Source organism: Pseudopipra pipra, chromosome 6 (assembly GCF_036250125.1).
Source record: "Pseudopipra pipra isolate bDixPip1 chromosome 6, bDixPip1.hap1, whole genome shotgun sequence".
Lineage (NCBI taxonomy): Eukaryota > Metazoa > Chordata > Aves > Passeriformes > Pipridae > Pseudopipra > Pseudopipra pipra.
The window spans coordinates 4,704,126-4,721,053 of NC_087554.1; the positions used below are offsets into that span (position 1 = coordinate 4,704,126).

At 36.8% G+C, this 16,928-nt stretch overlaps 1 protein-coding gene across 6 annotated transcripts in view; it reads left to right on the forward strand.

The window, feature by feature from the left end:
- The window catches only part of SHANK2 (SH3 and multiple ankyrin repeat domains 2), a 335,607-nt gene that overhangs the window by 136,372 nt on the left and 182,307 nt on the right, over positions 1–16,928 (forward strand). For all 6 annotated transcript variants that reach the window (XM_064657129.1, XM_064657130.1, XM_064657132.1 and 3 more), the window contains one exon: positions 6,298–6,411. In XM_064657129.1, coding sequence (XP_064513199.1) covers positions 6,298–6,411 — 114 coding nt within the window. The remainder of the gene's footprint in view (positions 1–6,297; positions 6,412–16,928) is intronic.

The following is a 16,928-nucleotide window of genomic DNA, read 5'->3' on the forward strand; positions in this document are numbered from 1 at the left end:
TCAAATCAGTGCACAAGATTTGTTTCTTATCCTCTTTTTCTCTTTCCTTCACTTCCTCAAAAGTATTTAACAGACACCTAAACAATAAGGAAAAGACAATATTCATAAAAAGTTGTTGGCAAAGATAAAAAAGGGAAAAAAACCCCACAGGGCCAAATGTTGAACAGCATAGCTCACTCGGTTCTATTTCAATTGAGCTGTATTTCCTCAGATTTAGAGGGTTATGTGCAGATTACTGTGTTTGTAGTAATGTGATGTAGCGAGTGCTCTGTTAGTAGTCACTTAGGTTGCCTCTGTTAGTAGTCACTGTTGTCTTCTCATCCCAAGGTCTTCTTCCTTAATGGTGCTTGTTAGCACCATCCCTTTCTTGAGAAATTAGGGATGATAAAAGATGAAAAGCTGTTTTAAGTCAGGATCTAGTCTGACTGACTATGGCCACCGTGGTTTGGGCTGGTAACAGGCACACAAAACCTGAGACTGACAGGACACAGGCAGGAGATGTGCAGATGGGCTTAGAGTATGGCACTGAGACACTTGGGAGAAGTTGGATGATTTTGGGTAAAGTAAGTAAGGCAGTTTTTCAGGTAAACAGCAGAATCACTTGGATTACACGAAAGGTTAACTCCTTGAAGCCACATTTGGATCATACTTTTGTTTTGGAAGCAAAACTGGGAGTTAAATATAAATTCAAAAGGTGAGGAGTATTTTCCGTCTGTTATTTCCCTAATTTGGTTTCTCTGTGAGGTTCCGTAGCCCAAGGTGGGAAAGAACTGCTGAATTTCCTTCTCCATGAAAAGAAACATCTGTGGAGCCACAGTCCAATCCGACTGCTCAGGTCAATTAGACAGAATCATTAACTACAGATACAAGAGGTTTTCCTTCCAGATTGTACATGGGCTGCACAAGAACATTTCCTATATGGCAGCTGGGGCACAGTCGCTTTTTTGCCTGCTGGAGCACTTAAAATGGTTGTCATCAGGGTGATAGGCAATGATTTCCACCCCAGTCCTGCTGCGCTGACCCCAAGATATGTCAGTCTTTGGGAGCCAGAACTGGTCAGCCAGATCCTGCCCATCATTAATCACAGGCAGGGAGGGAGGAATTGCTATCAGGAACAAGTGGAGTTAGAGAAAGAAACAGAGTAAGAAAACTATCTCTCTTTAAGAGACAACAAGATTAAGAACTGTCACCTGGAAGTTCTTGTCTCATAGTGGTTTTGATTTACCTGGTAGTAAATGCAGCAAAAATAGCTCAAACATTGAATTTTTGTTTAAATTTCTACCTATACTTAGGAAATAAGTTGCCATTACAACTCAAGGTGAGAAGCATATATTTTTAAGTTATAGATACTTCAGGGGCTGTTATAAGCAAAATTGGTTTTACCATTGAAATAAGTATTCTTGCAGAGATTGTCATTTGGAAGTTCTCCTTCCAGAGGTAAATAACTCTGAAAATTTATATCACACAACAGATATTCCAACAAGAGGAAAGCCCAAGTTATAATACTAATTATTCTGAGGTAAAGAACTTAGGTTTTTGCCCACTGGAAATTAAAAATCTGCTTTAGTTTAAAAAAACAAATCTAGAAGATTGTTATGTCAAGACATAGAACTAGAGTTCAAATTTTCACTGAACCCTTGCTTAGCTAAAATTCAGGTGAAACTGCTTTGTATTTCAAGAGGTAAATGGCATTTTTTATGAATAGCAGAACAATGGGATGAAAGTAAATAAAATTTCATGCTGCAGTTTGAATGGAGGGACACTTTACATTCATTTTGTTAATTTGTCCTTTTTTGGTCCTGCTTGTAGAAATATTCTTTTTTCCCCAGAACGTGATCTCTCATTGCCAATCCATATAATTATTTATTTTCCCAAGAAAGAAAAAAAAAGTTTGGAGCACCAAAAATTGATTTAGATGTTACAAAGGCATTTCAGGTACATCCTGTAGCAGCTGTAAAACACTGGCCTGAATTTGGCTGTAAATTTCATTGACATTTTTGCAAGTAAGGTTGCATGGAACAATCCACTCATTGACATTCCAGTATCTCAAGGAATTTAGAAATAGTAGTCACCATAATTTAATGGTAAAAAGTACTCTATTTCTTGATCGTGGCATCATGAAGGGAGCTGTAATGTGGAAGAATACAACCTTTATGTTCTTTTGATTAAAGTGATTTTTACAGTATATTAATTAGGCAGTTTGTGATTAGTATATTAATGCCAATTACAATATATGCATTGCCAATGGACTTACAAAAGTTGCAAAAGAAAAAACATTCTAGGTTCTGTTCTATAATTTTTAAATATATAATATTGTAAAATATTTTATGTACATAATTTTCTTGTATTTTTCTCTAGACTTTGGCAAAGCAGAATCTGGCTGATTTTAAGTATAATACTTTAAAGACATTAAAATTATGAGATCCTGACTGATACCTGCCTATCCATGTTTTCCTGTTATTCCATTGTTTATTATTTTTCCACTTTTGCTTTGCAGTTTTGTTCATAGAATTGAACATAATTCATGTTTTAAACTACACTTTTGTTGCGAAAAGGCATACCGGGATTCATGATGTTACTAGAACCTTAATTTTACTGTTAAAACATCATCTTCTTTTCATAATTTCTGTGGTGTATAAAGACACTCTGACCTCCTCTTGCCATAGCAACCACATATTTTGGTTTTACTAAAAGAAAAGGAAAAACTGCTTGAAATGATAAAGTTTAATTATTAATTTTAGGAAAGTTCTCCTTTGATTTACCATTGTTATGTCCTTCAGAAGGGAAACTGTTGATTACAAAATCTCTCGCTGGTAACAAATTATCTGTTACAATGAGGCCCTTAAGCAATATTGGGAGAGGCAAGACAAATTAAAGCCTCATTCTAAAAAAGCATTCATGGGTACAAAAGATGAATTACAATTTTATTTATCCTCTAAATTGCAGTTACCCACCTTGGAGTATGTGAATTGTTGAGAGTTTTTATAGATGTTTAGATTATTCTAGCCTTGGCTCTTGCTGCAAAATTTTTTACAAATGGCACATCTGAAGAAGGTTAATTCAATAATTTAATATCTGAAATATCTGAAGATTATTTCAAGTTTTTTGGTAGTGCAGAACCACCTAGATCTCAGCGTCTACATTTTGAGTACTATGAGCTTATCCTTCACCTCACCAACAATTTATCTCTGTCTCTGTTGTACCCCTGGATATCACTCATCTCTCTTGTGTCATCTTTGGGCCTCTTGCAGTTCCATCAGCTTTTCCCTTCTTTTCTTGGCCCCCATAATGATGTTTTTCCTTGCTAAATCTAATCTACCAGCTAATCCCTTTGCTGGTAGATGTAATCTTTAGACTGGCTTGAACCAGAGTGGTGAAAGGTAACTGCATTCCAGCACCACCTCATTTCCCCTTCCACTTCTTTTCCATGGATGTTATGTCTTCAGGCAGGACTACATTATTTTCCCTTTGCTCTTTCTGTTAGTAATGGCTAATATTTAATATTTCATGCAGTAATGGTCTGAAATGGGTCTAGTTCTGCTCTGGAGTGATGACTTTTTGCCTTGTGCTCACTCCCAGATAGACTTAGAAAGCAAATTTCTTCTCCTGTGTTGATTTAGATCAGATGCTACTACCAATAACAAATGGAATTAATCCATGTGAGTGAAATAACCAACTTTCTCCTCACAGTGCATCTCTCTTTTTAGAGATGGGAATATCCATGTCATTTGGAGCATCAAAATAGCAAATCTGACAGATTAATAAAATACCAAATTAGGGTAATCTGCCTCAGTCTCTCAGTTCTGCTCTGATCATCTTCCTAATTTGAGGGGTGAAATCAGGACTGAGATTCAGTGCTGAAAACTCCCCTCAAAAAAAAAAAAAGAAAAAAGCTGATTACTGGCAGTAGGAATCTTTTACTAACATTTTATATTTCTTTTGGCTGGAGTCCTACGCTCTCTTTTACAACTTGAAGTTAAATCAGTGTATACAGTAGGATCCTACCATAATTCCATATATATATAGGTTATTAAATTTTCCTAGTTCCTCATGTCATATATAAGAAGTGCATTCTTACGTAAAAGGAGGTTACATTGTTAAAAAGGTATTGGCAGCTGCTGACTATTCCATGTTTTTTGGATATATATTGGATGAATGATCAGGCTTCTGTTTTATGTGACACTGAATTATCAGATTGACTATGTGCGTTGATATGCAGAGGTTTTAAACATTTTTAAGAACTAGATCAACGTATTTTTCATTAATTATGCCCCATAACATATTTTCATTAAAATAAACAATAAATCCCTAAATAATTAGTGTTTATTAATATTTTATATATATACTATTTATTTTATTAACACAAAGAACATGTGGTTTCTTCATTTTTGCTTGCATTTAAATGTAGAGTTGAAATATTTTCTGTTTTTCTTAGCAATATCTACAGGTGTTAGGGAAACAAACAAAAAAAAGTCTTGCTAAAATTTTTTTATTCAGCTTAATATTCAGTGTAGAGTTGTTGGAATCATCCAAGGCTTGTGCCCTCCCCCATTATCCCATAACTCCCTGGGTAGTTATAGGTTTCCTCATATATGTCAGAAAAGTGTTCCAGAAATTGCATTTGGGACCTATCCAGGTGTAGGATTTTTCCTTAATGGATGTTTCCTGGGACTTCTTATTGAGAGTGGTGTGTAAATGTGCATTTCATGAAATCTGTCTCTTGGAATGCACTACATTAAAAGGCTTAAAACTGACATATCTATAAACATTTTGCTGTCAAATATTCATGTTAATAGATGTTCGTGCTCTGTAAGTAACACAACAAATTGTTTAGGATTACATCGATGAAAGAAACCTGGTAAACATTAACTTTCAAATGCATCTTTAGAGATTCTGGTGTCTCAAACCAGATTTCTTACCGCCTTTTTAATATTACCATAATTTTTTTTACTCTTTTTGTTGGTCTACCACTGATTTGATTTTCATGTTTCGCTGGAATAGTGCAAATCAAGTTCAGACTCAATGCCACTGAGTCACAGCAGTTCCACTGTTGCCGAGTTCAATCACAGTCAGGCAGGGACCAGGATTTTAAAGCCTGGTGTATTTTAACAGTGCAAAAAGTGCTGGTGTTGGAGATTATCAGAGTAGCTCTGATCAGGTTAGTTACCCCTCCTGTACTGAAATACCCTGCAGAGACATTATTCCAGGTCTTGGAAACCATGTGCACACGTTAGCAAAGATGTACTTGGTCTCATTAGCCTTGATTTTCGGCAGGGGCAGTTTGGGCTTAGCTGGCACTCAGCAGATGGAACTGGGCTGCCCTCAGCTTCCACAAGCTCAGGGACCTCTCCACCCAACACTATGTTTTGTATACATGTGCTCTGAGGACCTACTAATATGTTTTTGTTGATATTATCACCTTTTATCAATATTAATGTATAGTATCTTTTTAATAGTGCATATATATTCTTCTAGTATATAGTAAACATACAGTGGTTTGTAGGAACTTCTGTAATATTAATTTAAAAATAATACCTAGCAAGTATTTAGAGTCCTTTTGTTACCACAGTTCACCTCCAATTGCTTATCAGTAAAAACATGCCTTGTTGTTCTGCAGGCTTTTGTCATAATCCTTGTTGAGTCTAGAATTAATATCAAGATAATTAGAACTACAGGATAAAGCTTTTTCTCATGTTGGTAAATCCTTCTCCTCCATCTTGTCATGATCTTCTATTGAGAATAATCATTGAAATGTTTCAAAAGGCGTCTACCCTCATCTGTGGGAGGTTCATGTGTTTGCTGTGTGCTCAAACCCTTGAATCATATTACTCGACATTGCCAATCTCTGGAGCTGCCCACTTAATAAAATAGCATGTTTCCTTAGAAGGTGGAAAAATATGGAATATCAGAATATGTATTATTAAAATCCATTTCAACATGAATTCAGTTTTACAGTGAGTTCAGTGCTTCGACTTCATTTGAACAGGCAAGACAACATTTTTTGGTTGTGGTATAACCATGCATTTATCCTTGAGAAAACTGAAAACGGAAAGAATTGTGCCAGGGCCAAGGAAACTTGTGAAAAAAACAAATTTGGGAAGAGGTTACAAAAGCAGACCAGGGAGAGTCACATTTAAAGGTTATTCTGTGCCCATTTTGGGGGTACCAGCATTGGAGTTATTGCACATTGGCTTTTACCAACATGATGTTCAGTTATTATTGAATGTGTTATGTATCTAATCTTGCATTTATGGGAGAAGGTAAAGTTTAATGCTCCCTGTGTCTCTCTTTGTTTAGTTCTAAGCATTGGAGAAGGTGGATTCTGGGAAGGCAGCACCCGGGGACATATTGGCTGGTTTCCTGCAGAATGTGTTGAAGAAGTTCAGTGCAAACCCAATGAAAGCAAAGCAGGTAATCAGATCAAGTTCCTGTTGACTCCTGACATGACAAATGCCATGTGTCTGTCCCAGCATTGTGTTGTACAGCAGAGTGTTTATGAAATACTGGGAATGTGAAAGTTGAATAAAGCTGAGCTGCTGAATTGAAAACTAAAGGTGGATTTATTAAGCAGATTTTACTGTTCAAGCAATCGGACTTTCTTCTGAGTGACTACACTGGGTAGCACTGCAAAAGCTTTTACACAGAACTGAGTGTAGACATTTTGTAAAGGATTTTGCTGTGTATCATTTTCCTAAAATATGGGAGGGTGGCTAATTAGGCAGTTAAATAATGGAAGAAAAACTGACCACTCATCTCCCAATGTGAAATACTCATTTAGCTCTTCAAAACAATAAAGATCCTTCTGTTTGCCTTTTCCTAAATTTTAGAGGAGGCATCCATTAGAGGGATGTCTCATATACATCCTTACTGATGACAAAGGAAATAGAATCCTCCTTTCTCATACATGTGTGTTGCCACAAGTGACTTTAAGCAAGGAGTCTTTATAGTTCTGGTATAATAAAAGAAAAAGAAATCTACATTAAAGCATGTTATTTTAAGAATTACCTCCCATCTCATCATTTCTTTGCTTCTAAGAATTAAGATGTGAGGACATCCTCTCTAATTAAAAGCTCATTATAAATGAGCTCTGAGAATATAATTAACGTTCTCTGGGAGTGGATGCAGTTTTAAATCAACTGTTGATGTGCTTTAGATCTCTGTTGTATTGATTAAGAACTTTTGGCATTGCACAGATGATACACTGAAATTTATGCATCATATCATTCATTTGCAAATGGGGTTTTTTAATGCATGTCATTATAAACCACAAGGTATAATTTTCTTTATGTATATATCTATAGCAACTGTATAAATGTGATAGTATGGAACAGAATGCACTGGGCAAGGTCCCAGAGTAGTAAGGATTAGGAAATATTTATAATATTTGAGAGGTCTTTTAATTTCATTGTTTTTATTGGAAGCTGTGGTAAGATGGAATATGAATTTGAGGGATGAGCAGAAGAGGAGGCAAAAAGTTAGCTTTTGGAATATGAAAACTTGAAAAGAATGAGGGAGCAAGACATTAGGGACACTGCTCTAGATAACTAAACACTGTGTGACAAGGTTATGCTTTCTTTTCTATTTCCCTTTTGAGAGAGGAAAAGAGGAGGAGACAAAACCAGATGTAATATTTGGAGAGAATGGAGTTAGACTCTGAGTACAGAGGGAGAACAGTTGTGTAGTTCTTCTAAGGGTTTGAGAACATAAAATTTAAAGATGGAGGTATATTAAACAGGGGGAGTATTGAGGTTGGAATTGACCAGTTTAGGAGCAGTGCAGTTTTCAAAATAAGGTGTAAAAAGGGGGACCACAATTTGCAATTTTAGTGTGATTTCATTAGTTGGAAGACCAGTGAATTCAGTCAGTGCAACATGAGCTGGTGAGAAGCCACCTGTGAATTGCTCTAAAGGTCCTTCAATAAAACCACTTGGTGGAAAGACTTCAGAAAGATGTGCTTTGTATGAGTAAGTCATCAAAAACACCTCTCTTGAGTCTGTCATGACAACTCTGCATTGAATTTGAGCTGTGCACATGTTTCCAAATCAGAAGAAAATTCTGGGGAGGGCATTAAGTGATGTTCTAAAATATGAAAGAAATTTTGCGTCTTTTTAGTGGTTTTGAAGAGAAGATAACCACACCTGTGACAAATCCTTAAAGATCTTTCTGAGAAATACTTCAGGAAGTAAATTCAGTCTATGACACAATTGCTTTAATATATGATACAATTTTTTTTGAGCAAAAATTTCTTTGATCATTTGAAGGGGAACGAAAATTAAAAATTGTCACAAGAATAACAAAAGGATTACCAAAGTTGGAAGCAATAAAATAATATAAACAGAAGTATCTTACAAATTTTCAGAGGTGGAATTATGAAAACTTATGCCACCTGTCTGGCAAAATACCAGAGTAATTTATAACTATTTCATACCTTCTGATTGTTTTCCTATTTGCTTATGGTACAGGGTGAATTATAATGGCTAAGGATTTAAATACACCATTCTTTTACTCTAAAAAAGATGAAAATATAATTAAATGGGCACAAAATGGACACTGTGAACTTGTGCACTCCCATATTTTGCTGGGCTCTCCCTGTCCTGCACCCAGAATGAGGTTCAGTGCTCCTCTGTGTAATGTGATAGAGGTTGGAACTGGGATTATGAAATCTATGAAATGCACAGTATGTGCCATATTATTATTGAAATATGGTATGGAGTGAAAGCAGCTGATGACAGGATTGCTCTGTGCAGTTTGCTGCATCCCCTTTGCATAGGAAACAATGGGAATGAAAGAGGAAAGCTTCACAAGCAAAAATCAGCCACTACTCCCTCTGAGTACAAATGCAAAAATAATTTAGAAAAATGTGTTAAGCATGGGGAAATGATTAGAAATTAAATTAGGTCTACTGGGATGGCTGAAAGAACATCAGCTGAGAAACATCACAGACTTGTGCCAGTTGCAAGAATTTGCATCGTGGGCTTTGCAAAGCAGCAGAACTTCTTATGGTAATGATTTTGAAAGTAGATCATTTCAATGTGGAGGAAATGAAGCTCAAACTCAGCCTTTTTCAGACCAGCCCCACAGTAACGGAACATTTCTTCCAGCAGCTTCCCTTTGCTGTTAAGTTAGAACAATAGTGTTTAATAGCAGCTCGTCATGTGCATGCCATGAATGAAAGAGAGAGGAATAGTTCTTGGAAAAAAACAAACCAGAATTAAACACTACATGGCCGGTAAAACTGGTGGGCAGGTGTTTCTTGTCATGCTGATGTATAGTCTCACTTCTAAGAAAAGTTCAGTTTTTAGGGAACTTTATTGCCATCCCAACTGTTGTCTGGAAGTGGGAAGTACAGAACAGCACCTGGTTCCTGTCCTCTCTTCCAAGGTACCATGCCAGCTTGGCAGGTTCTCTTTTAAAAAAAAAAAGTCATATTGACTGGCATTAATTCTATTTCCCTTCTTTAATCCTTCATTATTTTAGTCTTGTAGGAATTATTCTGTTATTTTGCTAGGATCGATGCCAGGCTTATGAGCTTCTAATTACCCAGGTTGTCTCATTTGCCATTTAATAGCACCAGCACAGGACCTGCTGCCTTCCAGTTTGAAGGAGTTCCCTTGACATTTTGAGATCTAATGGAAAAAGAACAACAACAAAGAAAATTGTTATCATCATCTGCTAAATTCTTCTGTCTGCTTTTAAAAAAATCCTGACACACAAAACCTTTCTACTATCTCATTTTAAAAAGTGTTTTTAACATTTTCCAGAATTGTCTTCGAGTGAGAGTGTTCCTTCAGATGAGATTGGTACAACATCTTGCTCTTTCCCTGCACAAACACAGAATAGAAATGTTACATATTTACTCTTTCTGCATTGACAGTTTTCCTGTGTTATTCAGTAATGAGCCAATTTCATCCTTAAATGTCTTTGTATTCCTAAATATATTAAAACATACTATTTGTGCTTTTTTTGCTAAAATGTTCTGCTAAAATTGAAAAAAAGTTTCTCCTGCCTAAATTTAGATGTTTCCCTTTACTTTTCTTCCATCAGAGGGTATTACTGCAACTTCAGAGACTTACTACAAAAATGTTCTCTGTTAGACTTGTGATTTTATGCTCCATGTCCTTCAGAATTCAGAGCTATAGATTATCTGATTGCTCATAACCGAAGTGAGGCATTCATTTTCAAGTAAAGAGTTATCTTTAACTGCAGTCTGACTTTATCATTTATTGTTCCTTCCTAATGTGCCTGGAGAACTCTTAGATTTCACAAACGCTACTGAAATGAAGGCAGGCTCAATATGTCTAATCCTTGCTGTCTTTCAACTCTTGGGCTCCTCAGTGCACTTTTCCTTGAGTTTCAGCCTCATTTTTAATATTGTCCTAGGATGACTTTTCATTCCTTAGCCTCCTCTGTGCATTCCTCTACCCGGTGGCCTTGGGATACACCTTATTAACAGTTGTAGCAGCTATAGGGGTCCTGGGAGTTTAGTTCAGACTAAATCTAATCCAGGCATGTGTCTCGAATGACCATTAACAGTTCAAGAACCCATTTTTCCATGAAAGAATCCAAGTCCAAACTCTGAGGTGTCTCAGTCCTGGGGGCTGCAGCAGCGGTAGCACTTGCAGAGCACATTCATAGCCCAGCCTAAAATGCAAATGTAGATGCTCCCATGCTGACCTCTAGTGTCACTGGTGCTCCCAGCACGCACTAAACTGGGATTTCTCTTTCAAAATGCCTCGGAATCATTTAGGTTGGAAAAGACCTCTTAGATCAAGGCCAACCTTTGACTGATCACCACCTTGACCACTAGACCATAGTACTAAATGCCACATCCTGTCCATTCTTGAACACAGTGTCTGTGCTTAAATGTTTGGTGTCACTTACTCCTGAGTTTCCAGCAGCTTGAAAATATAATCACGGATTATCCAGTAATACCATAGTTCCCTTGGCCATTTCTTTTTACATATGTAGCTATACACAGGTGTTATAAGCAGAAATTGCAGCATTCCTCATTCAACATTCCCTCTAGATTGCAGGATTTACCAAACAAGCCCAAACTGTATAAATAAAATGCATCCTTTGCTACACAGTTTCTGAAGTACAGAATTTTCTGTGTTCCACATTCTTAGTTTTTAACACCTTGTGCATTCAATAAAAACACATTTATTCCTCATTTCATCCATCCCCTTTTTATAATTAGCACAGCACCTTCCCAGGCAATCTAGTCAGCCAGGCTGCTAGAATACTGATCTGTGTTCCTGCAAGAAAGAAAGTTGCTTTACTGGGAATTTTGGAGCTGACATCTGTACTGACAATTGGGAGCTGCTTTTTCCTCAGTGGACAAGGGGCTTGGCACATGTTGGATCTGCAGGTTTTCTTCCCCTTGCCATGTCAAAGCTGCTTTCTCCATGCTGCCTTTTGGAACAGTCACAAATATTTTTACTCCATGAAATATATCTGTGTACTCTTTCGGAGAAGAATAGTTGGCTTGAGAGGAAGTTGGGCCAGGGACACAGGATGTGACAGGGACAAACAGTGAAAGAGGATGGATGGTTACAGACCAGAGCACAAGAGTTGCAGCCTTGGCTGTGGCCCCTATGGATGTATTTCAGCTGCTTGAATTTCTAAAACACATATTTTCCTCAGTTTATGCTCTTATGTAGCTGATTGTTAATGTCAAATGGGCTGTTTCATCTTTCACCAAAATTAAATTTTGGTGTTCTTTTTTTTCTGCATTTTCAAATGTCTCAGGGTAGTGATGTGGTAGGTATATTCCAAAGCAGTGTCATTCCCGAGTGTACTCCATGAGGCAGATAAACACCAGAGCATCCCACAGAAATATGGCTTCTGTGTGTGTGTGTGCACACCCCATTGCATCCCAGTGTGGAATGGAAATGGAATGTCCTGAGCCTGGAAGTCCTGTTAGTTCCAGAGCTCCTGTAAATCTGGAATTTGTGAGTTGTAGCTCTGATCCCCCCAGTAGTACAGGAGTCTTAGTTTACCAAATTTGCTATCTGGACATGATAGATTTAAACCCACTGCCTAATCACATACAATTGATTCTCTGACTCTATGTTAAGTTCAGCAGTGGAAGAGGAAAAGAGAAAGCAAAAGATCTTTCCATCCAGCCTCTTCCCTTTAGAGGAATGATACCTTTCAGAAATGATCCAAAGTAACAAAATCTTCTTTAAACAACTAATCCTCATTTGTTAGGATTAGTTCTGGGTAGTTTTTAACTAGAAAGACAACTATAACTCTGAAAAATTCTATAAAGTAAACAACTTTGAAAACCACTAGAAGGAAGAAGGTTTCAACAAGGCAGAAGAGCCTGACCAGATGAGCACCTCAAGGTTTTTGATAATAAGTTTTGATAAATGCTCCTTCCACATAGTTTCACCTTGAATAGAAGGTGCTTGTGTACCTGTGACAAAATTATTGTGCAGCTTAAAGTGTTTGGTGTGAACAGCAGCAGTTAAAGACAAAATATTACCGCAGCTGGAAGGACTAAATGGAGAAAGTATAAAAGGAATTTATATTTGGGAAAGGTAATCGCAAACATTCTCATGTAAAGAGTGAAGAAGTCTGATAGCTTGGAAATATGTTCTGACTCAACAGTGCTGGACTTAACATAGCAAAAAGAATATAAACCCAGTTTAAAATCAAATTGAAAGGGCAAGATTGCCTCACATGTAGGTGATGTTATCATTGAAAAAGTGTGCTGTGATGTAGATACAAAGTCAGGCATTTAAAATGGATTGAAAACTCAAGAGATTAATATTATACCTTCATAATGTTATGTCTTTGTAATCCCAGTCAGGGTCCTAAATCTGGGATCTGCAGTCACGCTGATGTGTTTAGGGAAGTTTATCCACACCTGCTGGAGGAACATTGTCCAGCTAACAAATCCTGTTACCCAGAGCCCAAACTGACAGAAAAAGGTATTCAGAAAATCTTACTGCCTTGAAGGATGCTTTCCACACCTCTGACCTCTGAAATACTCTTTTCTGCCTTGTTTCTGTATTTTGCACAACCAACCACAAATTTGTCATTAAAAAAAAGGGGACAAGTGACAAACCTCAGCATAGGGATCATCCATAAAGATATTCTGTGCTCTGATTTATGGTTTAGAAAGATCAGGAATATGGCATATACCATATTTTTGCATTCTCTTCCATCAAACTGTTGGAAAGCTGCTTTATAGTGGAACAAAAAAAATCAGTGCAGAGGTCTGAGGTGCAAGCCAACCCACAGAACCCAGCTGACACAGGAGCTTGGTGCAGTAATATTCAACTAATTCTGACAACTCCCTGTAGCTGAGGGTGTAAATCAACTCCACTTTTTGTCTCAAGTGATGGAAATTCAAAGAATGAACCTCAGCAAGTTTCTGCACTTTAGCTTTGCTGCGCAAAGCATTTGTGTTCTCAGTAATGATAAACAGCAGTTTGGGCAAAGGCTTGGAAATGAATCATCCCTCAATAATAACGGGAATTTGGAGGCAGAGGTAACTGGAGAGCTGTTTTTATCTGCAGGCTGGCTATGGGATGGAGTTATCTTCCTACATAACCTGCTGATGCTTGTTGTGCCCTGAAAGGCCTTCCATTATGATCAAAATGCAGTAGTATTTTCTTACTACGATAGGAGTGTTTGTTAGAAATGAAACACTGAGTCTACCAACTCATTTCTCAAATGACAGTGACTTTCATTTGCTAATGATATGAATGTAGTTTGAAGAAAAAGTAAAAAAAAAAAAAGGATTCTACAGTAATACTTTCATTATTTATCCAAATTTTAAGAACAGCACAAAGCCAAAACATAAAAAAATTATTCAAAAGAAAAAAAAACATAAAGCAAACCTAGGTCTAGAACTTGTAGAGAATGTAAGCCTGTCTGCATCCTTCTCTGAATAAGTAATTTTTAATTCATAATATTTTACTATCTGGCTCCTCAGCTGACATGTACTTCATCCCTTTCACTCTAATTTCCATGCCTGCCAAGAGTCACTTAGGAATAACTCTAATCAGCTGCAAAGGAGCAGCACAATTCTCTCCAGCATTAAAATAGGCTAAAAATAAATTGCTCAGCAGTATAAAATGGAAGTTACATGTTAGGAAACTCAACATTTCCGGTGCATCTGGGATTGCTGAGGTGTGAAATCAGACGTGCAGGTGTCGTGTTTTTCCTTTTCTGACTCTTTTTTCCTCAAGAAATTATCTGTCAAACCATAGAGGATAAAAGAAGTGCACACTCTGAGGAATGTCTCAGAAAGAATGGACATACCATGTTAGTGCCTTCCAGTGATGTGTTCACAGTTTCTGTTCAAAATCATAGTCCATCTAACATTTTAAAGGGAATATGTAGACATCAAAAATGTCTCATCTCACAAATTACTTTAGAAGTATGACAAAGTTAAAGTTATAAAGTGAATGATTTAAAAAGTGATAAAGTCTCCTGGGGAATTAAAGTTCAATTATTGTTTTAAGAGAGAATACTTCATCTTGTGGCAGAATTTGAGCAGCCCTGTTAGACAATCTGCTAAAAATCTAGAGATAATACTTAATTTTTGATTCCTAGTTGTTCTTGTGGAAAATACACATATAACATGGGGTTTTTTCTGGCCATCCAAATCTGGGTCAAATTATTTGAATTTTAACAAATTTGGCAGATCTCAGTGATTGCTAGTAGCCAAAAACCTTACCTCTCACCTTCTGGAATTTTGGAGCATTTCAAATTTGATAAAGAATATATATTTTAATATTAATATCTCTTCCTTATACTGATAGTTTTGTTTGGTTTTTTTTAATTAGAGATAGTTCTTAATATCTTATGAAGCTATGATCAACTATACTTGATCTTTGTTCTTTCTATAAATATCTTAAATGACAGTAGCCATAGATATTAGATTTTACTTTTATTTTACATCCATTTTCTTCCTGAAATTCTGTTTTGTCAGGATTCTCTTATTCACCTGTGGAAATATTATTTATATCAGAACACAACTTCTGGTAAAATCATTCCAGGTATCTATCAGGATTAAATAAAATGCCATTTTTCATTAAAATAATTTCATTTAGCACTTTTAAAAGCATTTCCTTAAAATGGCTGACAAAAAGCAAGGCAAGCCTTAGATCTATATTCCAAAAGTGTTGATAAGTCATCTTTTTCTTCTGTACTAAATGACACATTGGGGTTTTTTTCCCTTCTGATTTTTAATGGCTCAGATAAAAAGCCTGACAACAGAGGCTGAAAATTCTTTGAAACACTCCCCAGTTATTTGAGATCAAATTCTTAGTAATTTAAGGAATATGATAGAGCATCTACTTACAGTAATGGCAGTGCTGGAGGTGATCAGGAAAATGATCACCTAGATAGAGCAGCTGTCAGATAATCGATATTCTGTTCTTAAATTATGGCACTGCCTTTTGTTTCCTTACCTGCCTGCTGCAAAAGAGAATGGAAGGGGGCTTTTTCGAGCTTGCTAAAAGATCTGCCAATACCTAATGGTGAGAAAATGACTTGATAATCATAAAATCCTAGAATGGTTTGAATTCGAAGGAACCTTACATATCATCTGGTTCCAACCCCCTGCTATGGGCAGGGACACCTTCCACTAGACCAGGTTGTGCTACTTGATGCCAGTGACTGATTGTAGTAAAAGCAGCATGAAAGCCAGTGTGTTAATTTGATTCATTAAAAATCCCAATTAGTTATTACATTACATATCACTTAATGATTTTATTCTGTAGTGCCATGCAAGTGAAATCCCTCCCTTGCTAGAAAGCTCAGCTAATTTTATTTTCAGATCAGTATCGAAGGGAAAATCTGAGGTCTCACCTTGCCTGGTGAACTGTTAACCCAGACTAGCAAGTTTAGGGTTTTAAAGTGTAATTTCTCTAAATTAAGATAATTTTCCCTCTGAAATGTCATCTTGGCCTCAATCAGCTCTAGGTAGGAAGCCCCAGACCTGGCCAGTAACTCAGGTGGGCTTCAATATGGTCACAGAGCTTTCAGAGCTTTTCTATGAGGCGTCTCATCCCCTCTCCTTCCCTGCCATTTCTGCTGCTTTGTGTCTCCAGATGCCTTGTTTTTAGATATCTGCCACTGTCAGAAGGGGCTGCTCAGCATGGCTGCAGCAGATTGTGGTGGTGGTTTTAAGGGTTGTGCCTCCAGCATTGAGCTTTGAAACTCTCTGTGCCAGGGCTCTGCTTGCTCTGACTTTCAATGTCCCAGTGTTTATTTAGCTGCGTGAAAGAAAAGACCATTACATCAATACTGGCTGATGAAGCTTGGTTACTTTATTTACAAAAGCATGTTTGTTTTTGTAACTGAGCTTGAAACTTTGGTTTTGCTTTCTAATTTAAAGAGGAAAATGTTCATGAACTTTCTTAACCCTCAATTCAGTCAAACATATATTCACAAATTTATATTCACAAACATGAAACATGGCTGCAAAAGTCAAGATAATTTTGTGGATTATTTACAAGCAAAAGACTTCAGTGTATTGTTTTGGATATTTTTTGGTAGCCAACAGTTCAAATATAATTATGTAACAATCACATGAAGCTACAGAGTCTCTAGTTCATGCTTACAGTTATTTTTTGCATGTATCAAGAATTAGTTTAACACTGTCCAGAGGGACATTTAAAACAGTTACATATTTTGGCTGATCTCCTGAAATAATACAAGTAATTATATTGGACACCCTGTACAACATATTAGTAGTTTAAGGAAATGAAATATAACATATCTTTGTCTCATTTATCTAAAAGTTCCTTAAAAAATTAGTTTGTGGAGCAAAAGTTAACAAGAAGCCTCTAAAAGCTGCACTGCTCTAAAGCTGAATAGTTAAAATGTTGGATCATATGAGCTAGGAAGAGCACTTCCACTCTGTTCAACACAATTGCGTGGAGTAATAAACTGCAGGAGATAGAAAA